This window comes from Staurois parvus, unplaced genomic scaffold, assembly GCF_062004578.1.
Source record: "Staurois parvus isolate SC_StPar_1 unplaced genomic scaffold, SC_StPar_1.0 ptg000311l, whole genome shotgun sequence".
NCBI classification, from domain to species: Eukaryota; Metazoa; Chordata; class Amphibia; order Anura; family Ranidae; genus Staurois; species Staurois parvus.
The window spans coordinates 1,322,548-1,349,003 of NW_028318107.1; the positions used below are offsets into that span (position 1 = coordinate 1,322,548).

General features: G+C 43.8%; 2 protein-coding genes across 2 annotated transcripts; both read left to right on the top strand.

Moving 5' to 3' along the window:
• The first annotated feature begins 2,720 nt into the window (after positions 1-2,720).
• Positions 2,721-9,535, top strand: LOC149457621 (uncharacterized). Its single transcript, XM_089683450.1, has 5 exons — positions 2,721-2,815; positions 3,216-3,484; positions 6,015-6,200; positions 9,353-9,411; positions 9,518-9,535. The coding sequence occupies exons 1-5, from the start codon at positions 2,721-2,723 to the stop codon at positions 9,533-9,535; spliced, it is 627 nt and encodes a 208-aa protein (XP_089539576.1).
• A 3,502-nt stretch (positions 9,536-13,037) lies between these two features.
• On the top strand, positions 13,038-25,672 carry LOC149457622 (uncharacterized). Its single transcript, XM_089683451.1, has 3 exons — positions 13,038-13,374; positions 16,544-16,723; positions 23,360-25,672. The coding sequence occupies exons 1-3, from the start codon at positions 13,257-13,259 to the stop codon at positions 24,499-24,501; spliced, it is 1,440 nt and encodes a 479-aa protein (XP_089539577.1). The 5' UTR covers positions 13,038-13,256; the 3' UTR covers positions 24,502-25,672.
• The last annotated feature ends 784 nt before the right edge of the window (positions 25,673-26,456 follow it).

The following is a 26,456-nucleotide window of genomic DNA, read 5'->3' on the forward strand; positions in this document are numbered from 1 at the left end:
GGGGGAACATCCTCATGTTGGTCTGGGTTCAAAATACTACTGCATGCAACAATGCTCACACAATACAAAAGGAGCAGTAAAAACAGGCCACCATTGCCACCAGAGGAGATGCAGAATGACCCATGACATCACTGGACAGGCCAGAAGACTGCAGGATTTAGGTATGCATAAAGTGAGGTTTTTTATTTAAAGTGGACCTGGGGCACTCCTTCCTCAATGTCTGAATAACCAATTGCCAAGTCTGAGTGCTGTCCATTGCAACAACGAGAAGCACATCTAGCCTTGAGTACATATTGCCTTTAAAAAAGCTTGCGCATGAATGTTAGGAGGCTCCGGTGGTGGACCAGAGAAGCAGGCAAAGAAGGGAGAGGAAAGTATAGGCTCATTTCAAATGGACTGAAGGGATTAAGTCTGCCATTGAAGTAGCCAATAGAGTAGCTCTTATTCTATTTGTGCCACCCTTATTCTTTCCCCTGGCCACCCTGTTGACTTAAAAATATATCCTTACTCTCCAAAAATAATCCATACACATCCACTACCTAATGGCACTGTAATTTATTTTTCTTTGTCTTTTTTTTTCAGCCTTCTTGTAAAGTTCTCCATGACCTCCCGAACCTCTATTTTGCCCACTCACTTCCATTTGTTTGAAACAAGTAGTACACTTTGCTCTTGCACACTACAAATTCCATAGGCTATAGTACCCAAGCAAGCAAGAGAGGGTGGCTACACTTCTACATACAGTGGGACCATGGGGAACAAATGTAGCAACTCTCCAATAGAAGGTTGGATCACAAAAGAAAAAAGAACTTGGAGATATGGAGACAGCTGGGCTCAATAGAAGGGACTTTTATGTGTTAAGAATAGATACTTGAATTGAACATTTTTTTTCTAGTGTCATTTTAATCATTGCTAAATTTTTGCTTTTATTGTACCTGATATCGTAACATGGTATTCCATGGCCTCTGAGCTCAGTAATCTCTACAGCTCTTATCTGCACTGGGTGTGGAAGAATGCAACGTTTATATTTCTCCAGAGGTGGAAAAACTGAAAGGAAAGAAAGGATACGAAGAGACTTAGAAGCACCAACAGCAGCTGTGACATGGAACCGGAGAGAGGAGGATAGACAAGAGGACATAGGAAAAAAGACAGGAGGACAAACAGGAAGACAGACAGAAGGACATAGGAAGAAAGAGAGAGGGACCAACAGGAAGACAGACAGGAGGGCATAGGAAGACAGACAGGAGGGTATAGGGAGACAGACCGGAGGACCAACAGAAAGACAGACAGGAGGGCATAGGAAGTCAGACAGGAGGGCCAAGAAGAAGACAGACAGGAGGGCATAGGTAGAAAGACAGGAGGACCAACAGGAAGAAAGACGGTAGGACATAGGAAGACAGAGAGGAGGGCATAGGAAGTAAGACAGGAGGGCCAAGAAGAAGACAGACAGGAGGGCATAGGGAGAAAGACAGGAGGGCCAACAAGAAGACAGACAGGAGGACATAGGAAGAAAGACAGGAGGACCAACAGGAAGACAGACAGGAGGACATAGGAAGAAAGAGAGAAGGACCAACAGGAAGACAGACAGGAGGGCATAGGAAGACAGACAGGAGGGTATAGGAAGACAGACAGGAGGACCAACAGGAAGACAGACAGGAGGGCATAGGAAGTCAGACAGGAGGGCCAAGAAGAAGACAGACAGGAGGGCATAGGAAGAAAGACAAGATAACCAACAAGAGGAAAGACAGGAGGACATAAGAGTAAATACAAAGGGAACAACAAGGGGACAGGCAAGAGGATATAGGACGAAAGAGAGGAGGACAGACAGGAGGACCAACAGGAGGACAGATGGATCACATAAAAAACTGTATACAGGGATGCAACAGGTGAGCTGGTCATCATTGTCTCTAAGAGGGAGATTTACTAATGCAGGTTCACTCAGAATCTTGTGCACCTCTACATGGGAACCAATCAGCTCCTAACTTCAGTTTGTTTAATTAAACTTTAACAATAAAACCTGGAAGCTGATTGGTTTCTATGCAGAGGTGCACAAGACTCTGCGTGAACCAGCTTTAGTAAATAACCCCCACATTTTCATTCTTGATATTATTTTAGTAAGCTCCATTTAGGAAAGTTTCATGAACTCATTGTGCTAAAATCTATTAATTGCTTTCTTAAATATAACTTGGCACACATGGATGTTGGCATTTCCAACTCTCCAACATGCTATCTCCATGGCTGTCAAGCCTTGAGTTCGAGAATTGATCCAGAGCAAGTATAGAAAGCAACTTTTATCTGACTCAAGGCAGCCCCTGTATTCACCTCATGATGGTCTTTTTTCAAAGCTAATCTCTAAGTTGATATAAAAATGCATCCATGAAAAAAATGATTATTACCGCAATCTGTCTTGATATCCAGATTCCCGGGCTATATACACAATAATTCTACTCACATTTACTTACATGATACTATACTACCACCCCACTGTACAGCCAGACAGTTCTGGGACACTTGTGTATCTGGGCCCATATCAGTCATATGGTCTTTTTTGTCCATAATTATGGCCTTCATGGCGAACTGTTGCATTGTGTAACTGCTTGATCAATGAATGGAGGATGGGCAGATGGTTGATAGGTCTCCCCCTCCAATCTTAGTTCATTTACAATGTAGCAGCTTCTATAAATGGTGGAGCTGGGTGGAGTGGGAAGAGTCGGGCATTCTTAATGAATGCTTGTCACAGCTCCCTTAGCAACCATAAGAGGAGAAAGATCTCTGCTACACCAGGACACAGCAGCACAAGGGACACATCACTTTTAAGGTAAGTTTAGTCCTTTGTGCTGATTTTTTTTTAAAAGTAAACTTAGGCTCTTAATGTGTGTCTGTTATGTCTGCCTGGAGTTAAAATTAAGAGATTGTTAGATGGGCATAATGAAAGTTTATTATATATCAGATAGTAAATACATAAGTACCATGAAGTACGGTATCTTTAGGTCCAGTGCACCCAGTTTTCAGATAAAACTGTCTCAAGGAGAAAACCTGTTACGCCTTGTGCTTGGTGACCTGCATAGGGTTGTTTCATCTCTTAGGTCAGGTGAAAAAGTGAAGAAATAAAAAGGAGAACGATATAATGAAATAACAAAGTATAGTGAACACTGTAGTTGTAGAAAGTCCTGGAATTCCCATCAACTGACCCGCCTCATGTCTTATCTTTCTTGCAGGAAAGGGATTATGGTGGGGATAACCAGCAGATGCTCAGAGTACAATCTCAAGTGGTTGAAGGACTTTCTAACAGAGAAGTTCCAAGATCTCATCCTAGATGTGGAATATTTTCTCATCACCAACACTAACGGATATGAATGGGAGAAAAATGTAAATAAATATTCAGCTGCCATTCTCTACCACACCAAACTCCAGGGACGGGTCAATATCACCGATGTTGATGGATCAATCTACAATGAAGAACTGAGCTATCTGTGTCAAAAGCTAGGTGGGAAACGTTTGTCTTGTGTTTTCACCAATGCCTAGTAAATAAATAATTGTACTTTTTTTAACATAGAATAATGACCATACAGAGATTGAAGGCGATGGGCCTTTTTTAACCTAAGACATTATGTAGGGATCTCCTCTTACTAACATCTTCTTTCCAACTGCACATTACATTATGTCTGTCCATTCACTAAATATTATTGGGTGCCTGGCGAATGCATTCAAAAATATTATTTTTTTTTAGTATGGTGATATAAAATTGGATATGACTAGTCCTTTCTTAACAAGGGAATACCTGTGTCTTATACCTTACATCTCCCCTTCCTTAAGATTCTGTGGTCAGGGCCCCTTTACTATTGTTTCATTGTTTATTGGACTGTGTCATCCTTTTTTATGTTTTTTGTGCAATTTTACTAGATCACAACATTTTGTTTATGCTGGTGTTTAAAAAAAAAAGAGTAATGATAAATATAATAAAGGCATTATAGGTTAATTGTTTGTGAACACCCGATCATCACACCTATATGTGCTTGGTGGACATCCCACTTCCTAATTATGGGCGTTATTATGGGGTTGGCTCCCCTTTGGAGCCATATCAACCTCCACTCTTGTGAGATGTTTGGAAAGTTCTCCCGTTCAGCCAAGAGCATTTGTGAGGTCATTGATGTTAGATAAGAGATCTGGCTCACAATCAGTGTTCCAATTCATCCCAAATGCATTTGGAAGGGTTGAAGTCAGGTTGTGCAGGACACAAGTTCCTCCACAAAAATCTAGTCAAACCATGTCTTTATGGAGCTGGCTTTGTACACGGGGCAGTCATGCTGGATCAGGAAAGGGTCTTCCAGAAAATGTTTCTACAAGGCTGAAAGAACACAATTATTTAAAAGGTCTTTGTATGATGTAGCCTTCAGTGGAAACAGCTTGGAAACATCAACCTTCATTGGAAACTACTTAATATCTAGGGGGGTCCACTAGAAAAGTGACAAACGTACCTGAATTCAGTTCACAGGCCTTTCTGAATCCCATTAAAGTAATAGGAACTGAATCTTTAAAATCAGTTCTGAACATTTTTAAGTCTAATAGGCAAGGGATTGTCAAACAAATGGCATGGTAGGGCTGGGCACTGCCAAGATGAAACACATACCAATACAAATGAAATTTAAAAAAATGACTGCTTTCAAGGGAACACTTTATTATGGCCTAAAGAGAAAAATTAAACATGCACAGGTCATTTAAAAAAACATGCCCAGGGAAGTCTACCGGCGAAGTGGCACACCTATAGGTTGTATACAACCTACTGCAGCAGCACTGCCATTTACAAATAAAAAAAAATGACTTCCATTTAAATTGTTGGTGAGTGATATTTCCCTGCTAGCTTGCAGCTTGGTTTAAAAAATTGGCGGGGGGGGGGGGGTTGAAAAACAAAAAAAGACTGGCAAGTAAATGTAAATTACTAGCCAATGTATTTTTTTCTGTATAAAATGTCACATATGCCACCTGAAAAAAGATTACGTACTCTTTTCTTATTCACATGGGGGGACTGGATCTCTGGATTCTCTTTGTTTTAAGAACAGGTTCCCCTGTAGATCCTCACAACCATAGGGTCAAGTCTGTGGGAATGACGCCTTGTACCCATTAATATGCCATGGTAACCTCTTAATGTTGAGGGCATCTAGCCTAGTATACTGTAGTTCAGGAGGGGGACACTCTCCTTTTACTGACCTGGCAAACATCATCCTCAGATAAGGGTCTGGTATAAATGTTTTTAGGGTGGTGGCTTCCTTATAATTCATCAAACCACAATTTATTTATTTTTTGTGGTTACTGACATCATCCAGGATCTCTCCAGCCACTTTGTTTACAAACAAAAGCATTCTAGGGAAATTTTTTTTCTTTCTTTTGATATGTTGTTGTGCCCAACTACCTGTGTCTTTTGCTTGACAGTTCCTTACCTATTGAGTTCACTCCAATTGAGTTCAATAGGGTTCAAAATTTGCGGATTTTAGGCCCACAAATCAAACCCATCATTTTGTCAGGACTGGGCTCCTGCTACTTAATGAGAAGCTCTTTTCTTTCAGTACTCAGAAACTGCTCAGCTGTTGGTTAATTACCAGCTACTCGTCTCCACAGTGCCCCACCTGGATACCATTACCGGCCTCATTACTCCAGCCCACAGCCAGCTCCTTTTGCCTAGTTTAGCAGCTTAGCTCATTTCCTCCTTGCCCTGGTCTCTGATCTCCAGTGTGTTCCTGTGTACAACTCGGTCTGGCTGACTTCTCTTCCGATTCCTGTTCCTGATTTTTGGCTTCTGACTATGCTGACTTTCCTGTTTTCCTGACCCTGGATCATCTGATTACCCATTCTGGCATCCCAACCCTGGCTTCTGTTTTGACTACGTTGCTGAGCTGTGTTATTTTTGCTTTTTCACTAAAGGTGTTATTTTAACTGCACTTTCTGTCTCCACCTGGTTTATGGTTCCTGGCTTAGTATTTGATCAGTGTTTGATTTTTTACTTCTTTCCCTTCCTGTAGGTAGAGAGAAGGTCCTGGTGGTGTTGGATGATATGGAAGATACCAGTGAGGAGGAGGTAAAGAGAATCCTGGAGATTCAGCCCAGCCTTAAACAACTATCTTCCCATCTCATTCTTATTCCAGAAATTAAAAAGTATGGAGCTGCTTCTAGAAAAAGAAAAGAATTCCTTACAGTTCTTGGGGCTGGTAAGAAGAAAAAAACTAAACTAAATCCTATTTACTGCGCAGAGATAATGAGGTCCAACATTTTAAATTATTACAACTCTTTCTTGGCCTGTCTGCTCTGAGTTGCAGTTATCTTCTGTGAGGTTGTAATAAACTACCTTTCCAACTACCATTATCCAACTGACTTTTATAGTACCCTGTTGACGCTTTATTTTCTACAATGTATATGCCAAATTAAACTACCTGTGTCTACTTTCCTCTGATCATAACCCCTTCACCAGCCTCTTTCCCCTCTCTATTTACACTTTTCCTACCCTTTTTATCTTATTTCTCATTATTACAGAATCCAGCTCCTTTTAGTGAATTTGAATAATTTGACCCTCATCTTCAGTATGAAATTGGAGGTTACAAATAGACAACCCTATTTCTTTCCCATCCTGTTAAAAAAAAATAAAAAAAATTGAATGCCAGATGATCACAGGTGTCCGTATCACTTTATTCATGGCTAATAAAGTGATTCTAAATCTTAATTTAAAAAAAAATAATAATAGACATGTTATGCTCACCTGTTTTGTGTAAAGGTCTTGCACAGAGCAGCCCTGATCCACTACTTCTGGGATCCCCCGCCTGCTCCTCTCCGGCAAGTGTCCCTATAAGGAGCTGCTTCCTATGGGGGTACTCATGTATGCTGGAATCCGAGCCCTGCTGCCTGAGTCTATAGACCCCACCCCCTCTTCCCTCATCATAAAGTTTGATTGACAGTAGCAGAAGCCAATGACTCCCGTTGCTTTGCATCTGCCCTGTAAACTGCTGTTCTCAATCGTAGTCCTGGATCGAGTAAGTATAACGGGGACAAACAAATGGCAACCATCCCAATCTATAACTGACCTTTGCAGCAAGGAACACATGGAAGGGCGATGCATGTCAAACAAGAACAAAGAAACATTCCCAGCTAATTTACCAGCCAGCCTGCAACAAACCAAATTGTCCTGTCTAACAGTTCGCATTAAAACCATGGGTTAGGTTTGCACACATTAGCAAATATATGTGTAAGCTGCAGGGCCACTTCATGGCACCCCAGTGTACTGCAGTCCTAACTCCATAAATTTTGAGAGCCTCCAAAATTGAAACACATATATAATAGTGGATAGATTGAGGGCAGGTATGCCTGGAGGTAGCCCATCCCTCCTTAAATGTACAGGTGCGCACTGGACACCCAGTGATCGCACAATGGCAGCAAAGGTATCCAGTGAGTCCCCTCACCATACTAAACAACAGTACAAAACAAATGGCAACCACTCCAACCTATAACTGGCCTTTTCAGCAAGAAGGACATGGAAGGGCGATGCATGTCAAACAAGTAAAAGTGGGATCCTGGACGCAGAAGGTTTATTACCTTAATGCAGAGAATGCTTTAGAACCACTTTAATTGCCAATAGATAAACAAGCATTATCTGACACATATTGGGGCCAAAGTATCCCTCTTCATCAAGGCTTCTGCACTTTTGGGGAAGAACCAACTAAAACAAGCACCCCTTACAAGGGTAGTGCTAAATTTCCTCGGGACCTGGGTTTTATGCCAGAATTCCTATATAGACATAAGTATACTCTCCTGGTGGGAGATCTCCATCAGAAGACAAGCATTTACAATAGCATTTGGGCTCTGTAATAAAACTGTCAGTAACCAGAGTGTACTATAATCCATAGAAAATATGTCATAAAAACTCAAGCCCTGATAAAATGTAGTTCTACCCTTGTAGGGTCTGTTGGTTTTAGCTGGTTCTTTCCCAAAAGCTACCTGTCCACCCAAGCAATAGTCCACTCACTGCAGCTCTAGTAAACAATCTAGGGGTTGTCTTTTTGTAATTTATTGCTTGCAAAACTGATAACAAGAGATTAGGACATGGGACACTCCAAAATGTTTACTATTCAGCCATGGGAGGATGATTTTCTTCTTGAATAAGTGATAGACAGTTTAATGTTTCACAAATGAAGACTATGGAGCAAGTCTTTGGCATCTACAGTTTCCAGGATATTGCACAGTTACAGGAGACAGTTTTCCTCCAGACCAGATCTCTTGTGGTGAAGTCCTGCAGTCAGTTTCTGAACAGCTGCATTCAGACCTTCAGCCGTGACAATGCTGAGGCCACCAGTACAGTTACACAGTTTACTCGCTGTCTGAAAGCAGCAACCCAGCAGCCCTGGAACCCTCCTGAGGAGAAGGAACCTAGATCTCCAGTGCTCCAGACTATTTATCATCTCTCCAGCCCCTTACTGGACACTCTTTCTCCAATGATTGGATGAAGCATGATAAACATTCAGGCTAGCTATTAGAATCTCCAACCTTAAGCTCTTGTAGCTTCTTCCAGAGCCAGAGGGAAGCAATCAAACAATCCCTGCTCCCTTGATTACCGATGGAGCCAAAAACTAAATTTACTTAGCATCCTACTCTAGGAGGTTGCTACATCCATCTCCCCCTTAAAAATACCCTGTCCCCATGGGGCAAGAAATGTAACAATGCTTCCAAGAACAAAAGTATCCCAAAGTAAAACAAAGAGGGGGGGTTCACAATACAATAAATATGTGGCATTCCACATAAACAGTTTTAGCTGAGGAATAAACAAATGTGGACGTTACATTCAAAAGACTGTCACCAGGTCAGGTAAAAAGCTCTGTTACATGACAGATCTCCCACAACATACAACATGTAATATATGCAGCCTGTCTGGGTGCAGCCCTACCACTTACTAAGGCAGGGGGAGGCAATCAAACTCCCAACTTGTGAAACCCTGAGTAGACCAGGATGAACAATCACTGCTCCCTGATTACAGAAGGACCCAAAAACCAGCATCCTACACTAGGAGGGAGCTACAGGACATACTTTGGCTCCCAAATCGCCTTGGCTATCACTTGTCTACCTATTGGCATTTCACAGTCAACAATAATGCTATATGGACATGTGATCGTCTGGTGCTTGATATTTTTTGCCTATTTGAGCCTCACCATAATACATAATACAGGAATAAATTTAGGATCTAGTGGCATTGATTGAGTCTGTCCCACACATGGAATATAGGTGAACAAGCAAGAGTGAAATTAAAGAAAAGTGAACACAATTGACCTTTAAAAGTTAATGTGTGAATTGTAAAATGCCTCCAAATTCTGACTTACAGAGCAGACTACGTCTTGTCCTGATGAAAATATACTGGATGAGACAAACTCCAGGACCAGGGTATGTATACAGTACATGTATAGTACGTATATATGGGCTCCCAACATTGGAGATCATGAATTTTTATCTGCATTGCCCAGATCAACTGACAAATCTTTTATTGCAGAATAAGATACTGATTTAAAAGTAATACAACCAGGGGCGGACTGACAACGCATGGGGCCCCCGGGCAATAGGGGATCATGGGGCCCCTGTGTCCTTGCCCAAACTCAAAAAAGCCTATGAAAAAGGTACCAGGGGCATCTCATGGGGCCCCCTACTGACCCCGGGCCCTCGGGCAGTGCCTGAGTTTCCAAATGGTCAGTCCGCCCCTGAATACAACACAGACTCCTACTATCTGTTCTGCTGATCCGATTCGAGATCTATCATTGCATTGCACCTTATTTTTATTTTCTTTCTGAAGCATGCTCATTTTGCAAAGTGAATTTTCACCTAGCTTGGCTGATGAGGTGAAACCAGGGGTGGACTGACAACTCATGGGGCCCCCGGGCAATAGGGGATCATGGGGCCCCTGTGCCCTTGCCCAAACTCAAAAAAGCCTATGAAAAAGGTATCAGGGGCGTCTTATGGGGCCCCCTACTGACCCCGGGCCCTCGGGCAGTGCCCGAGTTTCCAAATGGTCAGTCCGCCCCTGGGTGAAACTATGCTGGCTTCAATCACCTAATCATGTTCAAAGAAACTCGAGATCGGGTATTTTTTTGCAAAGGAAATTTTCACTGGCTTCACCTCATTTACTAAAATAAGTGAAAATTCACTTTGTAAAGTGACCATGCTTTATTCCTTTAGTAAGTCAACCCCAATGAGTAGACAGAGACCCCCATCCACCTTGCCTACAAGTCACATACCATATATTTCTTTATTTCAGGTACTTATATAGCGCCGTTAATTTTACATAACACTTTACATATATGTTGTACATTCACATCAGTCCCTAACCCTCAAGGAGCGTACAATCTAAGGTCCCTAACTCACATTCATACATACACTTACTAGGGCCAATTTAGACAGGATCCAATTAACCTACCAGCATGCCTCTGGACTGTGGGAGGAAACCCGGAGGAAACCCACGCAGGCACAGGGAGAACATGCAAACTCCAGGCAGGTGGTGCCGTGCTGGGATTTAAACCAATGACTCGAGTACTGCCAGGCAGAAGTGCTAACCATTTAGCCACTGTGCTGCCCATATATATATCTGGTATATGTCCTACCAGAATCCCAGAGTTGGATTAAGAGGGAGTCCACTATAAGGCCAGAACTTCCATTTGACTTTTAACCCACACAGGGATGACCTTTCAGTGCAGTTGTGGTTAATACAGCCACTAGAAATGCCATAGGCACTTGTCAAGAGTTTAAGCTATATTTGTTCTTCATGCCCCCCTCCTAAATTCATAGAATCCATACTATAGCTTCCATGAATGGGGGCAAAGGGCTGAAGATTTCAACTAAGTCAGTAACCAGCGGTACAAAGGACAAGTTCCATTAAATGCAAGTGCCATTTCTTGTTCTGATTTAAGAAAAAGTAACCAAAATTTGTCTTTGAATGTAAAAAAATGCCCCAGTATTTGTGCTACCCCTATGCTCAAACGCTTACCTGGTGTCTATCCCACAATCACCGGGTCCTCCAAAAGCAGCACCACTGAGGGAACGTCTTGGTTGCTGAGGAAAGGGGTGAAGGTAGATGAATGATTGGCTCCTGCAGTTGCCTGTCGGGAGCTGGGGAGGGGCAGGAGCCTGGCTTGTTGGGATCTGTGTGGCAATGACGGTGAGGATAGAACACATATGGTTGACTGCTTTAAGGGCAGGAGACACCCAAATACAGGAGCCATGGGGCAACAACCAAAGGACCAGCCACCTAAGGAATAATGCCAGCGACCAAACAAGAAGATTATACACAATGTGCAAAACCCTGTACAAAGGGGCCAAATATCGCCTGAAATCAGAAGGTACAGTAGATATCGGCTGACATTTGGCCCGTGTGTACAGGTCCTTGTTTGACAGAAGGCAATCTCACAACTGGCTTCTGTTAAATGAGCATGCTGGGAAACCAGCAGCTGAGCAGTTGATCAGCATCCGATTGTCAGGGAGCGAGGAGCCAGACACACAAGGAGGTGCAATTAAAGGTAGGTCTATTATTATAAAAAAAAGACAAAAGTCTATGCAAGTCCAACAGTGGAAATCGTAGCCAAAGCCGGGGTCAAGAGCCACGAAGAATGGTCACCAGAGCCGGGATCAGGAGCCAGGAAGAATGGTCGCCAGAGCCGGGATCAGGAGCCAGGAAGAATGGTCACCAGAGCCGGGATCAGGAGCCAGGAAGAATGGTCGCCAGAGCCGGGATCAGGAGCCAGGAAGAATCGTCACCTGAGCCGGGATCTTGAGCCAGGAAGAATCGTCGCCAGAGCTGGGATCAGGAGCCAGAAAGAATCGTCGCCAGAGCCGGGATCAGGAGCTAGGAAGAATCGTCGCCAGTGCCGGAATCAGGAGCCAGGAAGAATCGTCGCCAGAGCCGGGATCATGAGCCAGGAAGGATCGTCGCCAGAGCCGGGATCAGGAGCCAGGAAGAATCGTCGCCAGAGCCGGGGTCAGAAGTCAGGAGGAGTCTTAGCCAAAGCCGAGTCGGTATCCAGGAAAGCAATGAGTAGCTAAACAGGAGGTTGCTGCTGTGCCACAGACAGGACACGAATGCAATGGACAGCTGCAAACACCAGACTTAAATGTGATAAGCCGCACCTCCTGGGGGAGGAGCCGCAGAGGGCTGAAAGCATAAAGGATCCCACAATGCTTTGCAGACACCTAAGATGGATGCCAGCACATGGAGCAGCACAAGCCATGAGGAAAGGTAGGACCTTGACACCGATCAGCACTCTCAGCCAATGGCTCTGAGAGTTGGCTGATGTGTCCTGGTGGGGACAGTGAGAGAGATCGCTGTACTAACATCGAATAGCTAGTACAGAGAACTCCTTGTGAACTGCTCAGTGGGCTCAACGAAAAAAAACCTTACAGTGTGTACCAGGCTTAAGTTTGGACTTCTTTGAATTTTTTTTTTTTAAGTTAAACTTTAGCATCACTTTAATACATGGTTTGTACAATGTCCAAAAGATGTGTAAGAGAAGGCCGAACATCTTAAAACCTAGGATTAGTTAATGAAAAAAAAGAGCACAAGGGACAGTGCTTCTAAAGTCAATGATAAATGTTGATGGTGCTCATGCTCATTGTCTTTGTTGAAATATTCAGTCCTCTCCTATCCCCCCCCCCACCCCCCATTCCCATGCAACATTAATATTCCAGTACCAAAGGGGGGAGTTATTACAGCTACTGGGCCTGTCATAGTACTCATTAAGGGTACCGACTATGCCCGTCCCTTCTGCCCCCCCAATTTCCATTCAAAAAAGCTGCACTATGGCTTCCATCAAAGAAAAGTGCTGTATGAATGGAGGGAGTGGACCTTTCATTCATCTGCCCCTCCTCTATTCAAACATATTGTTTCATTGATGAAAGCTTCTATGAATGGAGGAGGGTTGGCAGGAAGGGTGGGCATATTTGGCACTCTAGATGAATGCCTATATGTATTTCAGGTATTCTGCTACCTTTGGGTAATTTGTAATTTTTTTTCTTAGCCAGATGATAACATTTGGGGTAATGGGTCTTTGACATCCTTCGTTACAACGAGACCTACATATAAAGACCCAAGTTCCTCTCTGGCAAAGTACAGAATCTGCATTTTCTCAAGGTCCAAGGATGATAATTATCAATGGTTGGTGAGATCCCTGCAGACAACCAATACGGGGAGGTCAGTAGATGTGCGTAGTGTCTACATCTCCAACAACTTCCAATTGTTTTACTCAGAGATGCTACAGTGCAACTTTGCTATCCTCTACCACACCAAGAAACAAGGAAGACTGAACATCACCGACGTCACCGACTCCCTGTACGACCAGGAGCTGAGAGAGATATCTGAGTATCTTGGTGAGACTGAACAATGTGATCTGCTGTAATGTCATAAATTTTACTGAAATTATCATAAAGGAAATGGTAGATTGAATTTTGTCTTAGGAGATCTAAATAGACATGAAGGATTTCAAGAAAGTAAAAGCGAGTGTCAGGCGCCGCCTGACGGAATCTCTAGTGATCCACAGAACGGGATTCCCCAGGACGCGGAGTCTAAGTCCCAGTCTGCCTTTTCACCCGAGCCCCTGATGGTGGGGATGGACTTGGTGCGAGACTGAAACCAGGTCGCGACCCCTGAGTGCACCCAACTGTGGTAGAGGGGTCCCGCCGAGGCTAAGTGCCGGGGAGGGGTGAGCCTGCTGTGAAGAGGCTGACAAGTCCAGGTCCCAAACGGGATGGATGGATGACAGTCAGGAATGAGCGTAGTCAGACTAGCCAGGTCGGTAACGGTGGAGGCAGGTAGGTACCAAACAGTAGACAGAGAGCAGCCGGGTCACGAGCCAAGGTTCAGCAACAGAAGGTCCAATAGTAATATAGCAACAGGCAGGAGAGTAGTCAGGGACGAGCTGGGGGTCAGAGCAGGAGAAGGTCAACACAAATCAGGACAAGCAGGATCGGCAACAGGAACACACTTCAGAACACGGGTACAGGAACTAGACCTTGTGGCAACCTAGTCACAGTCTGGCCAGTTTAAATAGTGCGCCCTGCACCGTCATTGGTGCAATTGCCGACGCCGACGCCCAGGTCCTAGTGCCTGCACATTAGTGCACCTAGGCAATCTGTGTATGTGCAGACCTGTGCGCCGCTGCGAGACCCGCAGTCCCTGACAGCAAGCTCATACACATAGGATATTTAAAGAGTAATAGTTATGCCAGATATCCGCTAGCACTAAAAGGGTATGGGTAACAATCCCTCGTAACGTAATCACAAAATTGAAGAATGCAGCGCTTTCTCAAATTATATATGTGACGGGAGTGACTTTGGGTGGGGGGCCCATGGAACACAGCTCCCCTTAGAGAGGTGGGGAGACCCCTGTCTCTGCTCCCCATATTCCCATTATGTGTGAGTCACCCTGTGCCTGTTAGGGGTACAGGGTGGAATGTCCTAGTATTGTGTGGACATGTATAGGTGGGGTGTGGGGGGTGTTCATTGTTTACTGCCATGTGGTTGTTCCATTGTTCTATTGTGTCTTGCTTGCCAGCAAACTATTATGGGATGCATGTGTTCCTGTATTGTCTACTGCCACCTGGTGTATCCCATTTTTCTATTGTGTCTTGCTGGCCAGCAAACTATTATGGTATGCATGTGTTCCTGTATTGTCTACTGCCATGTGTTGTATCCCATTGTTCTATTGTGTGTCTTGGTTTGGTGGGGGGTGTTTCCGGCAGCCCTTCCCCCTGCTGATGTGTTTGCTGTTACTTGGTGTATTTCCCCGCCCTGTGTATATATCTTGTGTTAAAACAAAGCAGTTCACTTGCTGTCTTAAGAAGCCTGGTGCTGTCTCGTCCTGTATGGTCAGCGGTGGGGTCCGTGGATAGGTGTTCAGACAGGGAAGCGGAAGTATAACGGAAATACCCTAGCACAGTCAGGGTCTGTTTCCATAACAATATACTTATCTATATATATAAGCCTAGGCAATTAAGGCCAGGAAGTGTGTTACTGGCAGGAGCAACAGGTGAAATAAAAGAGAAAAGCCTAAATAGGGGAGCTGTCCCCACATCATTCTTTTTTTTTACCACATCATGTCCTTGGTCTTCTGTGCAGGTTGTCATACACATCCTTTTAACCATAACTTTATCAGTCTGCCCTCTCCTCCTATCAGCATCTCTCTTGTTGACACATGAGAATGGTTGTATAGCTGATTGGCTCCTTGTAAAAAAAGAAAAAAAAATACATTTCAGAGTTCAGTCTAGGATGACCTGTTTAGTCTTCAGTGATATAAGGATGGCACTATTTGTTGATTATGAGTGCGTCCAGAGAATTTGTGAGCTAAATCCCAATGTTTTAGCTTGTAGAACGGGGGTCAGCAACCAGCAGATCTCACCCTACCAGTAGACTGGTAGAACACGATCCAGGCTTGCTGGGCCACCATCCCAGAGTGTCAAACAGAATGCAATGTTGAGGGATGACTTGTAAAGTTGGATCTGTAGTAGGGAGCGAGAGCCACATAAGCCAATGTCTCCTCTGTAGTGGCTCCTGTCCCATGTAGTGCCGGCTCCTGTCCCATGTAGTGTCTGCTCCTGTCCCATGTAGTGCCGGCTCCTGTCCCATGTAGTGTCAGCTCCTGTCCCATGTAGTGTCGGCTCCTGTCTCATGTAGTGTCGGCTCCTGTCCCATGTAGTGCCGGCTCCTGTCCCATATAGTGTCGGCTCCTGTCCCATGTAGTGTCGGCTCCTGTCCCATGTAGTGCCGGCTCCTGTCCCATGTAGTCCCGGTTGCTGTCCCATGTAGTGTCGCTCCTGTCCCATGTAGTGCCGGCTCCTGTCCCATGTAGTGTCGGCTCCTGTCCCATGTAGTGTTGACTCCTGTCCCATGTAGTGTCGGCTCCTGTCCCATGTAGTGTTGACTCCTGTCCCATGTAGTGTCGCTCCTGTCCCATGTAGTGCCGGCTCCTGTCCCATGTAATACCGGCTCCTGTCCCATGTAGTCCCGGTTCCTGTCCCATGTAGTGTCGGCTCCTGTCCCATGTAGTGTTGACTCCTGTCCCATGTAGTGTCAGCTCCTGTCCCATGTAGTGTTGACTCCTGTCCCATGTAGTGTCGGCTCCTGTCCCATGTAGTGTCGGCTCCTGTCCCATGTAGTGTTGACTCCTGTCCCATGTAGTGTCGCTCCTGTTCCATGCAGAGTACCAACTGCACTCCACCTCTTACCCTGGCTAGCGGTCTCCAGAGTGGGGCCAGCAGCAGGAAAGATCTTCAGGTCAGTATGAAGCAATACACTGGGCATAATAGTATAGGGCTGCTTTGACATTGATGTGTTGTGGTTTGTGACACGGTAGTACGCCAATTAGAGGTTTAAATTTGTGCCAGGTGATCTTTGACTTCTCTCATGTTGTTCAGGTAGATCTCTACCTCCGAAAAATTTGCCTACCCCTGCTGTAGAGTATGTTGTTCCCATTATTATGGCATGGGGGTAGAGTTCTCCTCCTGTGATTGGAGTCCAGAGTGACTGTGTCCTCCTGTTACAGGAAAGGAGAATGTCATTGTGGTGGCTGATGATGTGATGGACGCCAGCAATGCAGAGAAGCAACGGATACTGAAAAACCAGCCCAGCATTGGATCTCTGGCCAAAGATCTGTTCCTGTTCGGAGAGCAACAAAAAGACTGCAAAACTCTGCAAGAAATAATGACCCTTACACAGAGGAATGGTGAGTATCTACATCTATGTGACTGTGATGGCTGTACTACTGTATACTATGAGCAGTGCCGGGACAAGGTCATCTCGTGTCCAATGAGAAGGTGGCAAACTGCACCCCACTCCCCCCCCCCCACCATCCTAGAATGGAGGAGGGGATGGGGTAATAGTGGCGTGTATACTATGAGCAGTACCGGGACAAGGTCATCTCGTGTCCAGTGAGAAGATGGCAAACTGCACCCCACTCCTCCCTCCCCCACCACCACCACCCTAGAATGGAGGAGGGGATGGGGTAATAGTGGCATGTATACTGTGAGCAGTGCCGGGACAAGGTCATCTCGTGTCCAATGAGAAGATGGCAAACTGCACCCCACTCCTCCCTCCCCCACCACCACCACCCTAGAATGGAGGAGGGGATGGGGTAATAGTGGCATGTATACTGTGAGCAGTGCCGGGACAAGGTCATCTCGTGTCCAATGAGAAGATGGCAAACTGCACCCCACTCCTCCCCCCCCCCCACCACCACCACCACCCTAGAATGGAAGAGAGGATGGGGTAACAGTCCCTTCTAGCACACATTGTCTTCTATCCCAAATCAACACTACAGCACAAATACTGCTCCCCAATCATCCTTTCTATCACAAATCCTCAAACCCCCCCCAGCACAAATTCCCCCCAACATAAATCCTTTTACTCCCTAAATCCTTCCTTCTACCACAAATCCTCATATATACCCCCCCCAATTCCCCTCCTACAAGCAGAAATCCCCCCCTTGCAAATGCTCTAAATTCCAGCCACCCACCCCATCTTGTCCATTTAGCACAAATCCTCTTGTTCCCCCTCCCCCATGTATAACCCTCCCAGGCTGCTGCAATGTCAGTAAACACTGTGCTGGGGACCCAGGGACACCCCGCTGGAGATGAAGACAAGTGCCCAGTACTAGCGTTCACCAACACTGCATCTGCCAACTAGCACCCCATCCTCCATGTAAGCACACTGCACCAGAGGCACATGGCCCTTCTGCCCCCTAGAACCTGTCCTGTTATTGAAGAACTTATCAAAGCAGGAAAGTGATATAAATACGTAGATTAGGAAAATATAAATATATATATATATCTCATAGAGAGGATTTCCTTCACTTTGGAGAGATTTCCTGTCATTTCCTGTTGTGAGTTCAGGGCAGAAAGTGAAAGGAAGTTTCCCAGATTGGACAAAGATGAAAAAAACTGACAGGGGTTTCATCTTTCTCTACTTTAAAGTGCTACTAAAACCCGGACCCCCCATTCACTATATCCACTCTCCACGGACCCCGCATTCACTATATCCACTCTCCCTGGACCCCGAATTCACTATATCCTCTCTCCCCGGACCCCGCATTCACTATATCCACTCTCCCTGGACCCCGCATTCACTATATCCACTCTCCACGGACCCCGCATTCACTATATCCACTCTCCCTGGACCCCGCATTCACTATATCCGCTCTCCCCAGACCCCACATTCACTATATCCCCTCTCCCCGGACCCCACATTCACTATATCCGCTCTCCCCGGACCCCGCATTCACTATATCCGCTCTCCCCGGACCCCGCATTCACTATATCCGCTCTCCCCGGACCGCGCATTCACTATATCCGCTCTCCCCGGACCCCGCATTCACTATATCCGCTCTCCCCGGACCCCGCATTCACTATATCCGCTCTCCCCGGACCCCGCATTCACTATATCCGCTCTCCCCGGACCCTGCATTCACTATATCCGCTCTCCCCGGACCCCGCATTCACTATATCTGCTCTCCCCGGAACCTGCATTCACTATATCCGCTCTCCCCGGACCCCGCATTCACTATATCCTCTCTCCCCGGACCCCGCATTCACTATATCCGGTCTCTCCGGACCCCACATTCACTATATCCGCTCTCCCCGGACCCTGCATTCACTATATCCACTCTCCCCGGACCCCACATTCACTATATCCGCTCTCCCCGGACCCCACATTCACTATATCCGCTCTACCCGGACCCCGCATTCACTATATCCACTCTCCCTGGACCCCGCATTCACTATATCCGCTCTCCCCGGACCCTGCATTCACTATATCCGCTCTCCCTGGACCCTGCATTCACTATATCTGCTCTCCCCGGACCCCACATTCACTATATCCGCTCTCCCCGGACCCCACATTCACTATATCCGCTCTCCCCGGACCCCGCATTCACTATATCTGCTCCCCCCACAAGTAGTATCGCCACAATTGCATCCCTTTTTATACTCGAAAAATGAAAGCCTCGGTTTGACTTGAAGTCCCTATATATATATATATATATATATACAGTATAAAGGTCCATATAACTCAATTGTGAAAATAGTCCATCCACCATACTATATAAACAAATAGTGTTCAATCCTTGCATTAAATAATTGAAAACAGTCTTGTGCTTCAATCCACACCACTGTGCATATCACCCGGTGAAATAAAAACCTCTTACCAGAAGCCAAGACCTCATATACAAGGTCTAATACCGCTTTAGGGAAATCCCAATCAGAGATGGAAGGATCAACACCTGGATTCCAATGGACGTCAGCCCTTGAAAATACAACCTCACTCACAATACAGTCGTCAGGCTCACAATACAAACTCAAAAATGGAGCGGTCAGCAAACCGACATGTGACAGGGAAAGGGATCGCTCAAGGTGCAATATTTAAAACTATTTCATTTTAAAATAGTCTTGTACTTACAAACAGAGAGAAATATAAGGCACATCAAATTTACAGTGTCCAGTGCCACAGCGGGCGTAATGACTTCTCCACCCATCGCGTTTCGTCCTACAGGACATTGTCACTGGGGCAACAGAGATAGTGGTGCAGTTCTCCATCAGGGGTTATATAGGCTCTCTTTTCAGTCCCCCAGAGGGCGCTCAACCCAACTGATCAATTATAGATAATGGCTGCGGGAAGCGATCGCCATATTCAAGGAGACCAACCACTATGGCCGCCATGTTCTGAATGATCCAAAAAGCTAAATATTTGCCAATCCAAATAATATGATAGGTAAAATTTAGGTAAGTACTAACTAAGTAAAAAAAAATTAAAAATAAAATAAGATTGTCTATTGTCCTATATAAATCTAATACCCTAAAATATAATAATATTAATGGATATTCAATCCATCAAGCACCCTCTAAGGACATAAAAGTATACATACAAATTTATATACATCCATTAAATTATATATCTAATCTGATTATTAAAAATGAGACCAGAGATGTTTGAAAATACTACAAGAAAAACCCAAACAAAAAATTCAACCACTAAAATTGAACTATTGTTGATAAACCAATTGATGTCACACTTCATGTTCAATCCTAATAAGCAATGGGTTTTAAGTGAAAAAATCCAGTGAGTTTCATGTCTAGAGATCTCTCTAAAATTATTACTGCCCCTCCAATGTGATGAAAAAGTGTCAATTCTAATTACCTTCAAACAGGAGGGATCCTTGTGGTGTTTAAAGGAGAAATGTTTGGACAAACTGTGATCCCCAAAACCTTTTCTGATGTTAGTGAGGTGCTTGCCAACTCTCACCTGCAGGGCTCTCTTGGTCCTGCCCACAAATTGCAGGCCACAAGAGCACTGTAGGAGGTACATAACATTTTTTGTAGAACAGGTTAGAAAACTTTGATCTTATACAGTGGGGATCGAAAGTTTGGGCACCCCAGCTAAAAATTTGTATTAATGTGCATAAAGAAGCCAAGGAAAGATGGAAAAATTTCCAAAAGGCATCAAATTACAGATTAGACGTTCTTATAATATGTCAACAAAAGTTAGATTTTATTTCCATCATTTACACTTTCAAAATAACAGAAAACAAAAAAATGGCGTCTGCAAAAGTTTGGGCCCCCTGCAGAATTTATAGCATGCACTGCCCCCTTTGCAAAGCTGAGACCTGCCAGTGTCATGGATTGTTCTCAATCATCGTCTGGGAAGACCAGGTGATGTCAATCTCAAAGGTTATAAATGCCCAGACTCATCTGACCTTGCCCCAACAATCAGCACCATGGGTTCTTCTAAGCAGTTGTCTAGAAAACTGAAACTGAAAATAGTTGACGCTCACAAAGCTGGAGAAGGCTATAAGAAGATAGCAAAGCGTTTTCAGATGTCAATATCCTCTGTTCGGAATGTAATTAAGAAATGGCAGTCATCAGGAACAGTGGAAGTTAAAGCAAGATCTGGAAGACCAAGAAAAATATCAGACAGAACAGTTCGCAGGATTGTGAGAAAAACAATTCAAAACCCACATTTGACTGCACGATCCCTCCAGAAAGATCTGGAAGACACTGGAGTTGTGGTCACTATTCCACTATAAAGAGATACTTGTACAAATATGGTCTTCATGGAAGAGTCATCAGAAGAAAACCTCTTCTACGTCCTCACCACAAAAATCATCGTTTGAACTTTGCAAATGAACATATAGACAAGCCTAATGCATTTTAGAAACAAGTTCTGTGGACCGATGAGGTTAAAATTGAACTTTTTGGCCGGAATGAGCAAAGGTACGTTTGGAGAAGGGGCACAGAATTTAATGAAAAGAACCTCTGTCCAACTGTTAAGCATGGGGTTGGATCAATCATGCTTTGGGGTTGTGTTGCAGCCAGTGGCACAGGGAACATCTCACGAGTAGAAGAAAAAATGGATTCATTAAAATTTCAGCAAATTTTGGATGGTAACTTGATGCCATCTGTGAAAAAGCTGAAGTTAAAGAGAGGATGGCTTCTACAAATGGATAATGATCCTAAACACACCTCGAAATCCATGGAGGATTACATCAAGAGGCGTAAACTGAAGGTTTTGCCATGGCCTTCACAATCTCCTGACCTCAACATAATTGAAAATCTATGGATAGACCTTAAAAGAGCCGTGCGTGACAGACAGCCCAGAAATCTCAAAGAACTGGAAGACTTTTGTAAGGAAGAATGGGCAAAGATACCTCAACAAGAATTGAAAGACTCTTGGCTGGCTACAAAAAGCGTTTACAAACTGTGATACTTGGCAAAGGGGGCAGTACAAGATATTAACTCTGCAGGGTGCCAAACTTTTGCAGACGCCATTTTTTTGTTTTCTGTTATTTTGAAAGTGTAAATGATGGAAATAAAATCTAACTTTTGTTGACATATTATAAGAATGTCTAATCTGTAATTTGATGCCCTTTGGAGATTTTTCCATCTTTCCTTGGTTTCTTTATGCACATTAATACACATTTTTAGCTGGGGTGCCCAAACTTTCGATCCCCACTGTAGGTCTTATTTGTAACCCGGGATTTAAATATTTGAGTTCTAGTTGTGTTTAATCCACAGCAACTACACACTAGACATCTACAGCAAGGAAAAAATCCTTGTAAATTTTCAGAGAGGGGTTTTTTTAAGATTGTTCAATAACATTTGGAGCCAATAAGTATCTTAAAGCTGATGCTTTTTTTGTAAATGAGGGCTATTAGGCAAAACTGGACCTACAACTTGATCATATGTTAAGACTGCCCAATGTTTCCTCAACAATCTATGAACTGGATGGACTTTTGTCTTTTTCAGCCAGACTAACTATGTAACTATGTAACTAGCTTGTGTTGACTTGAATATGTGGTAATGAAAGACCATTAAAAACCACCTCCTGTTTCATCTCTCACCCTAAGTATCAACAACTCCCCCCAATCCAGAGTGGCCACCTCCTGAATAATCTCATCAAAAGGTTGTGTCAAACAACCCTTATCAACAAAACATTGTTTAATCACTCCTGATTGTGTCATGGAATTATCCACCTCCAACAGTTGCAACAAATCTAATTCAAGCAGGATAATATTCTGTTTTTATTATTTTTTGCCTTCGTGGAGGTGCACAGTTTTGAGGCTTGATATACACGGCTCAAAAAAATGAAAGGAAGACTTTTCAATCAGAGTCTGGCATCAAGTCAATGAACCTCCTGGGATATTAATCTGGTCAGTTAAGCAGCAGAGGGGGTTGTTCATCAGTTTCAGCTGCTTTGGTGTTAATGAAATTAACAACAGGTGCACTAGATGGGCAACAATGAGACAACCCCCAAAACAGGAATAGTTTTACAGATGGAGACCACTGTAATTTTTTCCCTACTCATCTTGTCTGACAGTTTTTCACTGGTTTTGCATTTGGCTGGGGTCAGTGTCACTACTGGTAACATGAGGCCATACCTGGACCCTACAGAGGTTGCACAGGCAGTCCAAATCCTCCAGGATTCTTCATTCAGAGGTGAATAAAAAAAAACACATGGACCAGCTGCATAGCAACTGATCACTGCCAATCAGAGACTACCACAGTGATAAGGTGATCGGGAACCAGGAGATCCAGTTCCCAACCAGGTGATCGAGAACCAGGAGATTCAGTTCCCAACTCTTAGTATGAGGGTACCTAGGGCTGTTGCTGAGAGCCTGTTCTCTGTGCTGGGAGCATGCTATGCAGCATGCTCCCAATATAAACACTGTTTTGCATATATGTAGCATCACAGAAGAAGACCCACTTCAGTGAGGCCGCATATATATGTACAGGTGGCAGGAAGGAGTTAAGAATTATGTTTCCCCTTTCCTCTTGTTTTCACAACTTTTTGTCTTTTTTTTCCTCATTTTTAGTTGGCGTTGTTGATGAAAACTGTACTATGAAGGCCAGTCCTGTGTCTGCATTCCAGTATAAAGCAGCACAAGAAGAAGTTGAACAACATCCACAACCATCACAGAACACTTCTAATGAGTCAATTCTGATGACTAATGATGATAATGGTGATGATGGCCTTGGCCTTTACCATTTAAGAGGTACCACTCGATACAAAATACCTGGATCAAAATATGAAACAACTTCAGTTTCCTCGGATATCTATACTTCACGAAAGCGCCCTAATTACAGTCCATGTGCTCATGACCATGAAAAAGAACATTCAAAGAAGAACATTTTCGAGGAACAGGAATCCAAGAAAATATTGTTAGAAGCTATCAGTATATCTGATGACACCAGAGACACAGCTAGTTGTATGGACAATCAACTAAGAGTGCTGAATGACACAGGTTCAGTGTTTTTTGCACGGCTTAGTGAATTTAGTGACTCGTGGCAGAGTTTCCAAAGAGCAGTACAGAATCCGCAAAGTGAAATTCAACAACTGTTAAGTAAAACTCACACACAAGCGGAAGAGCTTAAAGAAAAAGACATTGTAATAAGCTACCTGAGAAAGAGCTTTGACGAAAAAGATGAGAAAGTGTATCAGCTACAAAGGGAAATAGAGGACAAGCAGAGGATGATAGAGGAGAAAGACAAGCTCATACATCAGCTGCAGGAGAACAGAGATAGGCCAGTTGACAAAATGCAAGAAGAACAAAGAGACAGAGTAGAACATTCAGCAGAAAAGCTGGAGGAGATCATACAGGAAAAGGAGAAACTTCAAGGTGAGGAGAAAGCAGAGGGGTTACCAGTACCTCTCAGAAAACGACGAGGAGCCAAGAAATGGACCAGTGAAGACATGAATGAACAAGATGGAGGTCTGGATGCCTCTAATACCAGTGAGCCTGAGACAATGGAAAACCATTCCACCCTGGAGTTCTTGTGGCGGAGGATAACTGAACTGGAAATCAGGGTAAAACATCTGGAATACACAACAGGCAACCAGAGACATGAACTGGATAAGTATAGACAGACTGTAAAGGAACAATCATCCCAAATAAATGGATATGAAGAGTTAGTGAACTCTCTGCTCAATAAAACTGAGCATATTAGAAAAATATGATGCCATTAACAAAAGGAGCTGAAGAGACGGACATGGCTTGAATCTGCGAACACCAATGTTCAGAATATGTTATTTCTATCAAAAAAGAATAAAACAAAGCACATTCTCCTCATCCATTACCATGATTAAAAGAAATTTATTGTAAAAAGACAAATGGGTACTCACAAACCATTATGGTCATAAAAACAGAGATAAAGAGCCAAAGAAGATGGTCCCAGACAGTGGATGTCCTTCGGTGGAATGAGTTAACGCATTTCGAAAGTCAAACTCCCTTCCTCAGAGCTAAAATGCTATACATGTTGATGGTCCATATAGAGGGGATAAAATGATAAGGAAAACCCTACCTCACTCCCTCCATGTGAAAAAAAAAACAGGGGCGGAGCCTGCCAGTGGAGCCCAAAAGGAGAGTCATATCAAAGTCATGTCGGTGTGTTTTTTTATATAAAAAATGGTGCCCAAAGTGATCAGACCCCCATCTCAGAATGTGACACTGACACACATGTTAAGTGCAACAAATGATAAGTGGCAATCACTGTAAAAGAGGACTTACTCTGCCGCCAAGCTGTATATGTGGGAAAAGATGACAATAGTTGTGGGCCAGCCAAAATGGCGTCCTCTGTATAAATGAGGACGCTAAGAATCGAGTGTCTCTGGTCGCTCCTGGCGGTGGCATAATGGTATTTTGATACTGTGCATGCATCAAGATTCCCCGATCCTTAGAGGGCTGCACCTCAGCGAGTGACGGATTCCGTGATCCTGTGTAGCATGGGGATGTTATTTCTATATTATTACATCCCAGCTCTGAGCAAAACCTGAAGCTTTTCCTACCTACCATCAGTAGTGCTGAGTTACTGCCGGAAATATTAATAAGAATGTTTCAGCAGCCACTTACCATATCCCTTAAGCCTAGAATGGGTAATTCATGGAGCATGATTGTACTGTACAGGAAATGTAAATACAACATGTGATTTTTCTGATTCCTTTAGCTAACTTTTCAAAACTTAAAAAAGAAAAGTTTTAGTTGAACTTTCACCAGTGGCTTGCTTTCCTCATTCCTGTCATTGAAGGAAGACTCAAGTAAATTTTCAGTGCCCGCACCCATTTGAATTAATACTAAAAGCTTTACCTGAAGTGTTTTCTGTGTCTTTTGCATTATATTTGTGGTGCCATATTTGTCTGGGTTTATTTCTTACGTAATACACACAGATAAAAAGAATATTCCACTATTTTTATGTCACAGTTGTCAGGAAACCAAAGAGAGAAACAAGGACATCAGACATTGGCGGTGATTTACTAAAGAAATGAAAAAAGTGCTCCTGCGCTTATGGGTATAATCAGGGGCGGACTGACAACTCATGGGGCCCCCAGGCAATAGGGGATCATAGGCCCCTGTGCCCTTGCCCAAACTCAAAAAAGCCTATGAAAAATGTACCAGTGGCATCTCATGGGGCCCCCTACTGACCCCGGGCCCTCGGGCAGTGCCCGAATCTCCAAATGGTCAGTCCGCCCCTGGGTACAATCAATAGTAAAAAATAACCATTTGCAGTAGTCCTGACTGTGAACTAATACACACATCATAAGTGAATACCATATGGACTGTGCATAAAAAGTGCAAAATATGAATATCTTTGTGACAATATATGGAAAACAATATTAATACTGGTATTAATAATTCAGGCCCAATAAGTGAAAACAAAGTGCAAAGTTAATTACAAAAAACCTCCTGCGCTCACAAGGACTCCTACCCTATAACCATAAGCTGCTGACACTAAGCTTATACCCAAAATAAGTGAATAAACAGTGCAAAAATTATGAGTGCAGCGCTAATTAGTATCTAATAGAACCGTAATACAATATATACTCAATCCCCAAAATAAATCCAAGATACTCAATAAATATACAGTGTCATGCATGTATTCCCTCATGGGGAATATCTCGTGCAAAAACGTGAAAAT

Bases quoted from the DNA above. Each gene is read 5' to 3' on its own strand.
- LOC149457622 (XM_089683451.1), top strand. From the start codon at position 13,257: ATGCTACAGTGCAACTTTGCTATCCTCTACCACACCAAGAAACAAGGA. The intron at 13,375-16,543 runs GTGAGACTGAAC...CTCCTGTTACAG, and splicing joins AGAGATATCTGAGTATCTTG to GAAAGGAGAATGTCATTGTG. The intron at 16,724-23,359 runs GTGAGTATCTAC...CCTCATTTTTAG, and splicing joins GACCCTTACACAGAGGAATG to TTGGCGTTGTTGATGAAAAC.
- LOC149457621 (XM_089683450.1), top strand. From the start codon at position 2,721: ATGAATGCTTGTCACAGCTCCCTTAGCAACCATAAGAGGAGAAAGATC. The intron at 2,816-3,215 runs GTAAGTTTAGTC...TCTTTCTTGCAG, and splicing joins AGGGACACATCACTTTTAAG to GAAAGGGATTATGGTGGGGA. The intron at 6,201-9,352 runs GTAAGAAGAAAA...TCTGACTTACAG, and splicing joins CCTTACAGTTCTTGGGGCTG to AGCAGACTACGTCTTGTCCT.